At 36.2% G+C, this 14,445-nt stretch overlaps 2 protein-coding genes across 3 annotated transcripts; one reads left to right on the forward strand and one right to left on the reverse strand.

Annotated features, from left to right (window-relative positions):
* Window positions 1-1,356: 1,356 nt before the first annotated feature.
* fgfr1op2 (FGFR1 oncogene partner 2) lies at window positions 1,357-7,967 on the reverse strand. Of its 2 annotated transcripts, none has more exons than XM_024294631.2 (6): window positions 7,682-7,967; window positions 6,537-6,673; window positions 5,951-6,068; window positions 4,915-5,057; window positions 4,328-4,441; window positions 1,357-1,652 (listed from the first exon to the last, which is right to left on the reverse strand). In XM_024294631.2, exons 2-6 carry the CDS (start codon window positions 6,669-6,671, stop codon window positions 1,515-1,517), a joined length of 648 nt encoding a protein of 215 aa, XP_024150399.1. In that variant the 5' UTR covers window positions 6,672-6,673; window positions 7,682-7,967; the 3' UTR covers window positions 1,357-1,514. The 2 variants fall into 2 exon arrangements, with proteins under 2 accessions (XP_024150399.1, XP_024150400.1); XM_024294632.2 differs by having other exon boundaries at window positions 7,620-7,963.
* Window positions 7,925-13,300, forward strand: med21 (mediator complex subunit 21). The gene is made up of 4 exons (XM_024294633.1): window positions 7,925-8,054; window positions 9,398-9,512; window positions 11,560-11,660; window positions 12,873-13,300. Exons 1-4 carry the CDS (start codon window positions 8,013-8,015, stop codon window positions 13,050-13,052), a joined length of 438 nt encoding a protein of 145 aa, XP_024150401.1. The 5' UTR covers window positions 7,925-8,012; the 3' UTR covers window positions 13,053-13,300.
* Window positions 13,301-14,445: the final 1,145 nt, after the last annotated feature.

Here is a 14,445-nt window from a genome sequence, read left to right on the forward strand (position 1 = left end):
ATGGCGATGTAATTGAGATCATTGTTATGCTGGAAGATCCAGCCACAATGTTCTCACTAAAGGTTTAAATCGTTGCTTAAATTGATCAATTTATCCCTTATTAAAACTGATCAGTCATCCTGCACCCTTACGTGACTATTTTTAAATATTTTATTTTCCAATTTTCCCTTTCAACTCTTTTAACATTTTTAAAAACCCTTTAAAAAATGTTGTTCAAGTTATTCAAAGAACGAATCACATGACTGATATCCATGAAAGGCTTGAGCCCAATACAGATCCCTGTGGAACTTTTCTTTAAAGAAAACTTTTTTTTTAAGTGATTTTCTGTCACTAATATCCACCTATCATGCAAATAACCTGGCAGGGACTACTGTTTGGTTCCCGTACACCAGGTGTTTTAAACTCAATCACACGAGGCCAAAATCCAAAACACACCTTATGTCACAGGCTGAACAGGATAAACATTTATTGAACACTCTAAAACTACATTTTAAAACTTTAAAACCATAACTTTTTAACATAATTATGAACTAGAAATATAACATTACCTGTGATAATGCTAGTGTGAATGCTGGAAGCTAAATTCGGCAGCTGAAGATGCTGAAATTGATAGTTAAAAATGCTGAAGTTGAAAGCTGAAATCACTGAAGCTAATAGCTAAAAACGCTGAAGCTGATAGCAACTAAAATATTAGCTAAATGCCAAATTAGCCAGGTTAATAAGATAGAATTACCTGAAGGCCGGATCCGGCCCCCGGGCCTTGACTTTGGCACATGTTGACCTACATCTATAGCAGATGAGTTTATTCCACTTTGAACAAAAGACAACTAATTTCCAATAAACTGAAAGTGCTTGAAGTCGACTTTAAAAAGGATGTTCCTCCTTTCACATCCTAAACTGTCATGTCTTATTTACGTGAATAAATGAAGTATTTCATGGAGACACGAGGAGGTGAGATCCAGCAGTTTGACTCTTTTCTTTCAGCTTCTGACTTGGGCTCAGGTAAGAACTATGAAGCCGAGTCCAGAATAATTCTGCTGCAGATCAAGCCCAAACAATCATACCGCCCCCGCCGTGGTTAGCCACACAATGGTTCCTCTTTTGAAACCATTCCAGGGGACACAAACACACAAACCTGGGCTTGTTTTTGTGGAGGGAGAGGATGAACAGAAAACAACCTCTTCAGGCTAACTCACTATCTGATGGTTGAAGGAGCTTGTTGGGTCATGCGTGCTGCAGTAGATTTTCCTTCCTGTTTTGAAGCGATTGCTGGCGATAAACCACAACAAAAATAGAAAGAGAGAAACACGTGACAGTCCTGGGAGTCTGTGAGGACAATCAAAACTCAACACAACCTCACAATCAATGATTTATTTTATTCAAAGCCACGCCTCTCTGCTTTCTGGATTATGAGGCGCCACAGGCTCATACATGCTGAAAACAAAGACCTGTCGCAATGCATTGTGGGGCGCTGGCTGCTTTGGCAGTAGTGTGGCAGGGTGGCAGCTGCAGCTCTAACTCTTCCGTAGGCTGACGTCGGTGCTGCTCAGCAGCGGCGACAGCGACGTGTTCTCCGACTGCTCCTCCCTCTTCAGGATCAGGAAAGCCTCGCGGCTGATCCCCAGCAGCTCTCGGAGGCCACAGTTCTCCTGCTGGAGGGCAGAAGCACAACGAAGACTCAACTCTACGAACGGCTAACATATGACTTAACTAGCAACAGTTTGTGCGTCTACAATCTTTTATAAAAAATCTAAATAATATGAACAAGAATGAATTGTTTTCTCCATAGTTGAAAGTGTCAGGTTGAGTGTTAGAACAAATGTAATTTGTGACGACACGTTTATATCATCTCTCACTCAGGTCATAGAAACCCTGCAGAGACCGGTTGAACATGCAGCTCCAGCGGCCTAGAACGTCTGACAAAAACTTAGAGAATAACCAAACTACTATTATTAAATGTCTTTAAGGCCAAGCCCAAAGAAACGGAGAACACTGGAATTGTTTCTCTCAATTTCTCTGTTTTTAAGATTGAGTATTTTAGTGTCTTTATTTATGGCTTTGTTGTCCGACTGTGGCTGCTTCTCAGCCAGGACTCCCCCCAAAAGTGTGGGAATATTCTAGTGAATTCAAGTTTGTTAATAACAGAACTAACAGTGGATATTCTCCTCTTAATTCTTCTCATCATTCCGTCTTTGAGGAGGAAGCTCCTGCTATAAAAAGATCCTCCAACATCAGAGAGCAGATTTCATCCACTGACACAGAATCAGAACCAGAACTGTCGTTCTGCTTGTTCTCGTTTGCAGCATCACACCGGAACATGCTGGACTAAACACTAGAACTGAACATTTTTACTCTCTTTTGTGTCCAAATCTTGTTGCAACCTAGTTTTTAAAGACTTGTAAATGTCTTAGTGCAATCCGATCCAGTTTTAGATACATATAGACTTCTTATATATATGCTTTACACATCTTTTTTTAATGCAATCAACGAGTTTTATGTTATGTAATATGCAGTAATGATTACTGAAAAGTTTACAATCACTATGGTATTAATGTTCTTTACTTGATCCAAAATATGTAGCAATGATTACAGGATTAATGTAATTATGTGTTCTAAAGATAATCAATGATTATTAGATATTGTGTGAATCATTAATGTTTACTGAAAATATGTAAGAATTATTTCAGAGAATGATCAATTAGAACTCTATCGTTACTTTAAAACTTGATTTCAATGTGTAATGATTATTTTTTCTGCATCAATATGACATTGTACTTTGATGATAATCAATGAGTATTGTATATCTGCTACATGATGTATGATTGATGTTACAGTTTACTGAAATAATGTTTGATGAGATTAATCAATAATCAACAAATACTTCACTTGATTATTGGGAAATTTTAAAAAATCCCAAACAACAACAACCGGATTACATAATTTTCCAAAACAGTGAAATGAAGTAATTAAGTAGTGGTGGGATTATATAAGTTCGCTTCTTTCCACTCCTTTTCAATCAATCAAACTCTACTGACTTTAGTTAATTATCACAAAAAATGAATGAACCAAATGTGACATAAGTGCGTTTTATTTTTGTTTGTTTGTTTTCTATTTTCTAATGAGTACATTTCATTATTTCTGTAATGAGTTTGAAATAATTGTATGTTTGTCCTGTAGTACTCAAAATCTATGCTTGAAAAAAACCAATCAATCAATCAATCAATCAATCTACCTGTGGGACAGATGATCTCTGACGTTGTTGTCTTTAAACCATAACTATGACATCATCCATCTGTAGTGCTGCCACAGATGATTATTTTAATAGTCGACTAATCACCGATTACTTTTTCCAATTAGTCGACTAATCAGGTCATGCACACGCTGACACACATCTTAACCATCTTAGCTTTAAACTAAGTAAAAATTAGATATATAGCATTAAGCTAAATTTGGCCATTGAAAATGCTAGTGCTGATACCAGAAAATGCTGAAAATGATAGCTAAAATCACTGAAGCTGATAGCCAGCTAAATATTAGCTAGATGCCAAATTAACCTAAAAAACTTTTAAAAAGCCTTTTAGCCAAAACAGCTAGCATACAGCAGAAATATTAGCTTAACTCCAAATTAGCCTAAAATACAGAAAAGAATCTAAATTAGCCTAAAGACCTTAATAAATGCCAAAATAGTCCATAAATCTAGCAGAATTCTGTTATGACTTTCAACTTTACTACACTCTGACTCCATAGAATATAAAGTAACGACTAATCGACTAATAAATTAGTTGTCGACTATTTTATTAGTTGATTTTTGGTCAGTTCGTCGACTAATCGTTGTAGCCCTACCCATCTGCCAGCATATAACCAATTAAATATGAACATTTTACTAAAACAATTTTCCTCTTCCACTGTGTACTGATGATGAAAAATTTTATGATTTATAAAAATACATTAAAATATGTTTTTTTCAAATAACAAATTGTTCAAACGCAATGCATTGTGGTCTATATTCTCCAAACGAGTACAGACTGTTGTGGACTAGTTTTTTGAAAAGACTTCTGTGAAATTTCAGGACACTTGATTTTGGAATTGTAGATTCGGACACTGAAAGAATAAAGCAAAATGTGCGATGTAATGCACCAAGTAGTGAGGGAATTTGACAGAACATGAGTAACGTTTAGCTGAATTCACCAGCAATACCAACTCAAAGACAAAAGTAGCTGAATGTTCCCGAATCAAGAATAAAGAACTCACTTTGTAAAGTCTAAGTGGATAAATATGACCGGTTACTACCGAATAAGTACATGAAAAAAACATGCTTCCAGGTTACCTCCAATTGTTTAATCCTCTCTTCATCCTCACAAACGCGCTCCTCATCCACCTCTATCGCCTTCCGCATCACTGAGGCCATCTCGTTGATCTTGTCTATGTGTGCTTGCATTTCCTACAGACACAGAAAACAAACTCAAAAAAGGTTCAACGTTTGCTAACAAAAATACTTGATGCTGGGGCTGGGTGATAAAATGATTGAATCAATTCATCTGAATTTGCTGTTCAAGACGTTTAAAACTAGCAAAGGCAAAAGAAAAAGCAAAAGGAGCTTGTTCCTAAAACAGGAACAGTTCCTTCTGTTCTATGGAACTGATTCAGTCTCACAACTTCAGACTTTCAAACTGCCTGCAGTAAAACCAGTTTGAAGGCAGCAGCTATCAAAATGTGTGAGTACGATGCTTCAGCGCCTGAAACAGATTCTCTGAATATTTGGATGTTTTCTTAAAGTAATGGGGGAGAAAAAAATTGGGAATTGAATTTGGTTTTAAAAAAAAATGTTGTTTTTTTTTTCCCAGCCCTGCTTGACACCTGAACTACAGCGATAACCGTCATGGTGCCTCATGGAAGCACAGCGGCTCCTCTCACCGTCGTGTGCTGCTCCTTCAGCTGGGTGACGATGGTGGGGTCGTCTCTCTTGCTGGCCATGAGAAGCCTAAAAACCTGCTCCCTGTATTTGGTCATGATGAGTTCTAACGCCGACTGATGCTCCTCTAAAGATGTTCGTAGTTCTGCACAAAAAACACTAGTTTGTTTAGTCGATTCTCAAGATTAGATGGAACAACAAAAAGGTTATGGCTCTAAGCCAGGGATGTCAGTCCCACAATGGACCAAAACACATCCTATTCACGGGCCGAACAGGAGAAACATTTAATGAACACTCGACAACCAAATTTTGAAAATTTTGAAACCGTAACTTTTCAACATATTTATGAACTAGATATACAGCTTTACCTGTGATAATGCTAGAGTGAATGCTGTAAGCTGAATTTGCCTGCTAAAGAGGCTAGTGCTGATAGTTAAAGATGCTGAAATTGATAGCTAAAAACACTAAAGCTAATGGATGAAGACACTGAAGTTGATAGCCAGCTAAAATATTAGCTAAATGCCAATTTAGCCTAAAAAAACATCTTAGGTTAGCCAAAACAGCTAGCATGTAGCTGAAAAAACAGCCAAACTTCAAAACAGCCAAAAAATCTTAAAAAGAAAAGCCCAAATTAGCTAAACAGCTAGCATGTATCTGAAATATTAGCTAAACTCCAAATAGCCTAAAAAATCTTAGTAAATGCCAAAATAGTCCAAAAAGCTGCAGAATGACAATTTTTAAAACTGTAACTTGTTTACATAATTACAAGTACTAAAAAGGCAGGAATATTATTCCAGAATAAATCAACTTAAACCTTAAATAATTTTCATTTTTTTTTCTCTCCATTAAAATATATTTTGTCAAAATTATATGAATTAGAAATGAAAACAAGATAACATCGGGCCATTATTAACAAAAAAATAAAATGGTCTTGGGTAGAATTACCCGGAGGGCCGGATCCGGCCCCCGGGCCTTGACTTTCACAGGTGTGCTCTAAGCCATAAACAGTTCCTGACACACCAAAGGACAAACATGCACCTTTGTTTTCCTGCTGCAGCTCCCGGATCTGACGGTTCTCCTGCTGGATTCCTAACACCAGACTGGAACGAGGCCGGTGCCGTGCGACCTGGTTTAATCCATCAATCTCTTCCTGGTACTGAAAACACAGAACAGACAATTAATGTTTCATGTCAGGATTAAGAGAATAAAAAAAATTCAAAATTAATTAAAATATTTATGTTACATTTATTTGACTCAGCTAAACAATCTATTTGAATACATTTTCCTCTAACTCATCATCTTTTATTAGGTCTTAAACCTTTTGTTTATTTCAGCAGAAAAAATAATAGTAAAAAAAAAAGAAAATCTACATCCCACTTTTCTGAAAATATGCTGCCCTCCAGTGGTAAAAAAGTTTCAGCACAGCCATTTTTAAAAGTTTGCTTTGATGAGGAAAATCCATCCACCTATTCTCTGACCAGCTGAATCCCTTTTGGGGGTCACAGTGTTGCTGGAGCCTATCCCAGCTGCTGTTGGACGGAGTCCACACTGGACAGGTTGGCAGCCTGTTGCATGGCTCGTGAGGAAAATGATTTGAAAAAAACAAGTCCATGCAGAATCTTACCTGTTTCATGGCTTCCACTCTCTTGTTGAGAGATGTTGTCTGTTCAATCAACATCTCAGCTGCGTTGTCATGGTTACGGAGCCTTTCTACCAAGGACTTAGCATCTGCCAAGACTTTCTCTAGCGTACAGTTCATACCTATAGAGGAAAAATATGAGTACAATCGATGTGCAGAATGCATTAGAAAATAACTGGTTTTCAAGAAATTCTAGGAATAAAACATTAAGTCAATAAATAATATAAAAATGTGTGCAATGACTTAAGGAAAACAATTTATTTCTTAAAATTCAATTTACTCTTGTATTATGTTTAATTGGATTTTATGAGATAAAACTGGATTACTTTGGTGAGTAAAATTGTCTACAAATAAACAATAGTCCATCCCTGCTATTTTAAGTGTCTATGCATCACAAATAAGATTCTCAGCATCTTACAAGTTTAAGATTTAAAGTTTAAATAATGTAAAAAGTAGGACCATAAATATTTGACAGTTGCTTTTAGTTACTTTTCAGTTGATGAAAACTCCTAAATCATTAAAATACCTGTTAACATCTTTCTTTTAATATATATATTTTGGGGAACATGTGGTTAAGGAACGAGCAGCACAGAATGTTAACTGCGGCCATAAAGATTGGTTGAAAATTTGTTGCTAAGCATCTTATATTGCTGATGTCGTGTTTAGTGTTCAGGTTTAAAAACACATCAAATATGCATCATTAATTGCATACTTGTATCTATTTACATCAAAATTTCTTCCAAATATGACAAACAGGGGACGCAGCCCCATACCATCACACTGCCACCACCAAACCTGTAACTTTACCGGGTGTGACTCTTCTGCTCATCCACTGAAGCATGTTGTTTCCAAATGTATCACAGTTTAAAAGGAAGATAAACTGCATATCTAACTTTAGGAGATTTATGATCTTATATTATTATTATTATGATACAGAAATTATCAAACAAACTTGGATTCTGAGAGCTGTTTGTTAGCAGCTAATTTATGCGTCTGCTTACATATTAGCTGACTAGTCAAAACAAAGCTGCCCTATAATCCTGCTGCCAACAAAATATACAAACGTACCTCATAAACAGTGAAGCGAAGCGTCTGAATAAGTTTAAATTTCAGAAGTAAAGTGATCCTACCTGAAGAGTTCAAAGTGAGGCTGAAGTTCTAAAAAAAAAACCCTTCCTGGTGTTTTGTAGCTCAGGATAGCAACATGCTAACACAAATATCAGCTTATCCGTTTAACTTAAACTCTGTTTCCTTTAAACGTAAAAATATATATATACTAAAGAACTAAAAATTAATTCCTCAAAAGTTCCTATGACATTCCCGTTAGAAATAACAGTGTTAAGACTGTTGACAGGCTAACTTTCTTTAGCTAACTTGTCTTCCGAAATGACGTCAATTTCTGCGAGATTTTATCAGCGCTCTCGCGATATTTACCAACAGTTTTGTTAAATACAAGTAAATATGGCGGACCGGCTAACGCAGCTTCAAGATGCTGTCAACTCGGTAAAATACATTCTAAATATTTGATAAATATAGTAGCATAAAAAGTCAGCCAATCGTGCTTTTAGATATAAAGCGTGCATTAAGTGTGAGTTTAAAGTAACTAGTTCATTTACTGAGAGCGTAGCATTACAGAGCAGCTAACGATGCTAATGCTAACTTTAGAAATAGCATTACCTGCGATGTGTGCCATTGGTAAAACATTAAAGTAGTTTAAATTAAAGTTGAAGGAGCATAAAAGGAAGTATAAACTATCTAAAAAGATACCTGAACCATGAGGTGACCTAGAAATAAAATATTTGTTCATTTTATAGATGACATATGATTTACTATGATCAGGAAACTGCTGTTTGTATCTGTTAACTTAGCTGGATCATGATGTGTGATGATGGTGGAGGACAGTTCTGTCAGATAGATGAGATTTCTGGAAGAATGAAGTATGTGCTTATAGTACTCGAACTTCAGCACCTCATGTGTTAATATTTTTGAAAGTCTAAAATAAATCCCTGAAATTCTTTGTAAAAATCTGGATTTTTTGTTTAGGGAGCGGTAGTCTTCAAATATTTTTATTTTAAAAGAAGTGAACTTGTTTATTACTTTTTTTCTCTATAATTTTTTTAACTAAACTAAGTTTAACCAAAGTCTTGCAGAATATCCTCAGAGTATTTGTATATTACCAGATCAATTATACAAGATCTAAAACTGTGTAGAGATGCAAAAATTGTACAAAAACGAAGTAAAAAAAAAATGAACAAAGTAATGCTCAACAGTGGGTAACTTGGAACACTTATACTAGAAATGATATTAAAGTTTGATATGGGAAAGGAGCAACAACTAGATAGACATAACTGCCAGTCTAAAGTGTTTAATCAAATGCAAAAATAAATCCCCAAATCTTCCTGTTATGAATCTGTTCAACTGCTGAACATTTTTTTTAATATATTGCATGCTAGCTTACCACTGAATATGCTAAATTTTCCTTGCTTTAAATCAAACACCTAAGAATTTCCTGATCAAACTGAACATTTTGATACGGCGGAAATTCATAAAAGGATAAAGGTTAGATTGATTTAATTTACCTGTTCTGAAAGGACATCAATACATCACTGCCATGCAGCAATGGTTTTCCTTTACTAAAATGGAATTGTGCAAACATTTTTGCTAAAATGGATATTTCAGTTGAAATAGGATATTTTTTACATCCTTATGTTCATTATTGTTAAAACTCCTCCACCCTGGAGGTCAGAATGTTTGAAAGAGTTGTTTCCTGCTGTGATCTTAATGAAAAGATGCAAAGAAGATCAGAGTGGGACTTTAAGCTAGCTCTTCTGCTTCTGTGTGTGTAGCTTGCAGATCAGTTTTGTAACGCCATCGGTGTTTTGCAACAATTTGCTCCTCCTGCGTCCTTCAGCAACATCCAGACCGCTATCAACAAGGACCAGCCGGCCAACCCCACTGAAGGTTCGTTTGACACCACTCTCTTTAAAGGTTAACCAAACAGGAAGTTGGAGACTGACTCCGCCCACAGCTGAAATGTGAAAATCAAGTCAGAGGGGCGGGGCTTGAGGACATGACTGTTATCATTACTGGAGCTGCAGATCATGACGTCAGACTTCTGAAACTTAAATGGTTTGAACAATCACAAAATTCAACTGTAATACCTCAATTAACCTGTAGGGGGCAGCACACAGACACTTTTTAGACTATATTTTCAAGACTTAAACAAGTTTATATTAATTTGTCAAAAATTTGTCAATGACTAACAGGCACCACTTTTAATGCCCCATTTATAGAGGTCAACAGACAGAAAAAGTTGGTTTGGTTGCCCTATAAAGACACTCCGGGTCTCCTCCTCTGATGTCACAGGCGGCGCCAAAACAGACGCTCACCTGATGTCAATCCTGTCCTGGTAGTCAGTGGGCTTAAAGCCCCACCCCCACGTAAAATTAGGCTGAACTCCAAATATGTACATTTTGAATTGAAACTGTAAAATGAGGATTGAAAGTGAAGAGCGACAAATGAAAAAACACAAAACAGCAGCTGGTAGAAACTATTTTCATTTGATAACAATTTTAGGTTTATAGATTTTTTTATGCAAGTTTCAAATCTAAAATTTAATTTTTCAAATTTTCAATATTTCTTTCAAGTTTAAAATGTTCACTTTTGAGTTTCAAACTGTATATAATCTGGTTTTTCACTCACTTTAAACTGATCCTGATTTGACCCCTTAAAGTCCCTTCCATTACAATAATATGGCTTTAAATTTGTAGTAGATTACTTGTTTATAACGTTCAAGTTACTTTTTTGCACAAATGTTTTCAGCAATAAGTCTGTCGTCACATGAGAGAAGTGATTGTTTCAGAATATTACTCTGGGATCAGTAAAAGTACTTTACTCAGGTAATAGTAAACAAATAACTGAGTAACAGTTTGAATAGTTCTGCAGCTTTTGACACTAAAAGAGACATTTGTTCAGCCAGAGCTGAAAAATCCAACGTTGTTGTTTAGAAAAATAGACAATATCTATGTTTTTATGATCATTAAAATGTATATTTGAAATATTACAATAATTGACTATAACCGTATCGATATGTTTTATAATTGTTTTATTTCTTTTACTTTTGAAAGCAGCACACAAGTTCCTTTCAAAATAAAATATACCAACGAACATCATGCTGCTGCACCAAATTAACTTCAAAATGCAATGCAAGATAGTCAAACATTGTTTTTTATCATCATTTTCTCCTTTTACTGTCACATATAACCAACATTGAAGTTATATTAAATTATATATTTAAAAAAGGCAAAGTATTCAAAGTAAACTGAGCTTTTTATTCTCATTTTTTAAGATGTGAGGCACAAAACGCATAATTAATCATTTTAAACGGTTTTTAACTGCATTTGTTTGAAACTTTAACCACTTTAGTCTAATTTATTAAAATAAAAAACTTGGGTACTTTTATTTGACTTACTTTACAGTAAAAAATAAATCTAAAGAACATTTTGACAGAATTTCTATGACATCATTTTGCACTGTGATTTGACATATTTAAAATCTAAACAGAAATGACAAAACTTAAATAACTAATTGTTTATTTGTTTGAATTATTAGCCTTTGTCTTTAAAGCTAAAAGGATAAATGAGTCACATAAGGCACCTTAGCCATAAGTTGCAGCCTGCTAGGATAGGTAATGATGGTGTTTATACAGTTATTACCTTATACTGATGCTTTTCTAATATTATTGTCCATCTTTAAAATAAATTAGAAAGATTTGACTCAAAATGAACTGTAACTAGTGAGATAAATTCATAATGGAGGGATTTTCAGAAAAGTCTACTCATAAAATAAAAGTTTGCTGGAATAAGATTAAATAATATGATTTAAATTCATAAATGAAACTGAACACATATCTAAAGTGTGAGAGGAATATCATCTTTAATGAACGCTGAAGTGTTAAAATACAGGAAATATGACCTAAATGTTGTAACTTTTCTTCTTCTTTGTCTAGAATACGCTCAGCTGTTTGCAGCTCTTATAGCCAGAACCGCCAAAGACGTAGACGTTCTCATCGACTCTCTGCCCAGTGAGGAGTCCACAGCTGTTCTGCAGGTCTGCATCTTCACACACACTTGCTCAAACTGAGTCATGCACTTCAGGAACATCCTGCAGATCAGGAGCTAAGTTCAGAGCATTTACAGCTTCCAGCCAGCAGAGGGAGCCAGAGGAAAACCAGGAAAGTTCAAAATCTGCTTCCTTCTGTCAGGAAATGAGTTCAAAATAATCAAGCGGCTTGTCTTTAAGTTTGATGTCTGTAATTAGACCAGGGGTGTCGAACTCAATCACACAGGGGTCTAAATCCAAAACACACCTTAGGTCACGGGACGAGCATTTATTGAACACTCTAAAACTACATTTTAAAACTTTAAAACCGTAACCTTTTAAGTAATTATAAAATGGATATATAGTATTACCTGTGATAATGCTAGTGTGACTGCTGTAAGATGTATTGAACGATGAAGATTCTATTGCTGATAGCTGAAGATGCTGAAATTCATTGTTAAAAACGCTGAAGCTGAAAATGCTGAAGCTGATAGCTGAAATCACTAAAACTAATAGCTGAAATCACGAAAGCTAATAGCTTAATTCACCAAAGATGATAGCTAAAAGCGCTGAAGCTGATTGCTGAAGACGCTGAAGTTGATAGCTGGAATCACTTAAGCTAACAGCAGAAAACACTGAAACCGATAGCTGGAATCACTGAAGCTAACAGCTGAAAACACTGAAACTGATAGCTGGAATCACTGAAGCTGAAAATGCTGAAGCTGACAGCCAACTTAAATATTAGCTACCGGTAAATACCAAATTAGACTAATAACTTAAAAAACAGGTAGACTGTAACTGAAAAATTAGCTAAACCTCAAAATAGCCTAGAAATTGAAAAAAAAGCCCAACTTACACAAAACAGCTAGCATGTTGCTAAAATATTAGCGAAACTCAATAAATGAAAAAATGTCTAGATTAGCCAAAACAGCTAGCATGTAAATATTATCTAAACTCTTAAAAACCTATTTTTTTTTAAAAGGCCTAAACAGCTAGAATGTAGCTGAAATATTAGCCTAACTCCAAAACAGCCTAAAAACTTGAGCGCAAGAGAACATCGGATCATTAAAAAGAACAAAATAAAATGATCTTGAGGGCCTTGACTTTGACACGTGAATTAGACAAATCAAACTTATTCTCATGATTAGAATTATTAGAAAGTCTGTTGTAAATGATCGGACGTTTCTGACCGCTCCATCGGAACATGTGACCCTTCGCCAGGCCGCCAGTCTGAGGCAGCTGGAGGAGGAGAACCACGAGGCAGCCGCTCGTCTGGAGGAAGTGGTTTTCCGTGGCGACATGCTGCTCAAAAGGATCCAGCACGCCTTGGCGGACATCGCCCAGTCTCAGCTGCGCACTCGCAGCGGAGCGACCGGCCAGGCGTCGCCCGCCGAGTCCTGACCGGGTTGGAGGGAGAGGGTTTTCTCTGAATGGGGGACTGATAAGGGAGGATGGAGAACGTGGAGTAAGAGGATGTGGAATGGAATCCTGGACCCTCAAAGTCTTGGTTTGCAGTCGGAGTCGTACATTTTTACCTGCAAACTTCTGTTTTTGTATGTTTGTCAATTTTCTCTTGTATATTTATAAAAAAAAAAATGGTGTTCTTCTTTTTAGTTTAACTTTAATAAACAAACTCGTTTCATTTGGTCCATCTGATGTTTAACTCTTTAACACAAAATCTTTAGTTTACTATAACTTTTTAACTGTTAACATGATCATTCCAGCTGATTCTGAAGGAGATCAGCTGGAATGATCATGTTAGTTGAAAAGTTACAGTAAATCAGAGAACATAAACACTGGAGGCCGCCGCCCACTCTGAATCAACTTTTACGACTCTACAGATTGGTTCAGTAACATCCCTGTTGAACAAATCGAGGTCAGAGCTTCCCGGAAAAAAGCTCCGACTTTGTTTCCTTCTCAGCATTCTGTCGTCACGGAAACAAAGAGTCAGACTTTACATCTACTGACTTATAAAATTGTGTTGAGCTCTAACTTCCTGTGTGTCTTTTGAAACCTTCAAAATAAAACGTGTGACTAACAATGACCTCTGAGCTCTAAGACGATCAAATCGACTGGCCGGAACACCACAGAAACCTTGAAAGGCTTTTCACGTAGATGCTCCTTCGTTACCATGGCGATGTGACGTGTCATCCTCGGTCCTCTCACTGATGTTAAAAAAGTTTTTTTTTTGCTTAAAATCCCTCCACACATGGATCCATCAATCCTTCATATGGATTGTCGTCCTCTTTGCAGACCCAAACCATGATGTTTCCACCCACACGTCACAGTTAATACAGTATTCTTGGGATGCAATCCAGAGTTTCACTGTGGTTTCATCTGACCCGGGGTTAGATGCGGCTCCAGATCCACTAGAACACTTTCGCTATAACAAGTTACACCACCAATTTTGCTGGGTAATTTTCACCCAATATAATATACCCAATAAAAAGTATTTGACAACACATGATCAATTAGAGTAGTTTTCTTTTATTTTCGACTTTGGTTTATGTAACAAACTGGTAAATAAGAAACCCAGGAAGGTCATGCTTGAAAACTACTAAAAAATTAGTAACTTAAGAAGAAAAAACTCCTAAAGAAAAAAAAACAATACTAGAGACTTGGCCTTTGGTCCACCCATTCCTGGGACATTTGAGACTTCACCCATGACATTCAGTAAAATGCAACATATTGAACTCCATGTAAATATCCGTGCTCAAGGGAAAATCATCTGGTGATAGTGCTCAAGGGTTAAAAAGAGAAGGTCCTGAATGCAAATCCAAGACGGCTCCTTCTA

Source organism: Oryzias melastigma, linkage group LG23 (genome assembly GCF_002922805.2).
Source record: "Oryzias melastigma strain HK-1 linkage group LG23, ASM292280v2, whole genome shotgun sequence".
NCBI classification, from domain to species: Eukaryota; Metazoa; Chordata; class Actinopteri; order Beloniformes; family Adrianichthyidae; genus Oryzias; species Oryzias melastigma.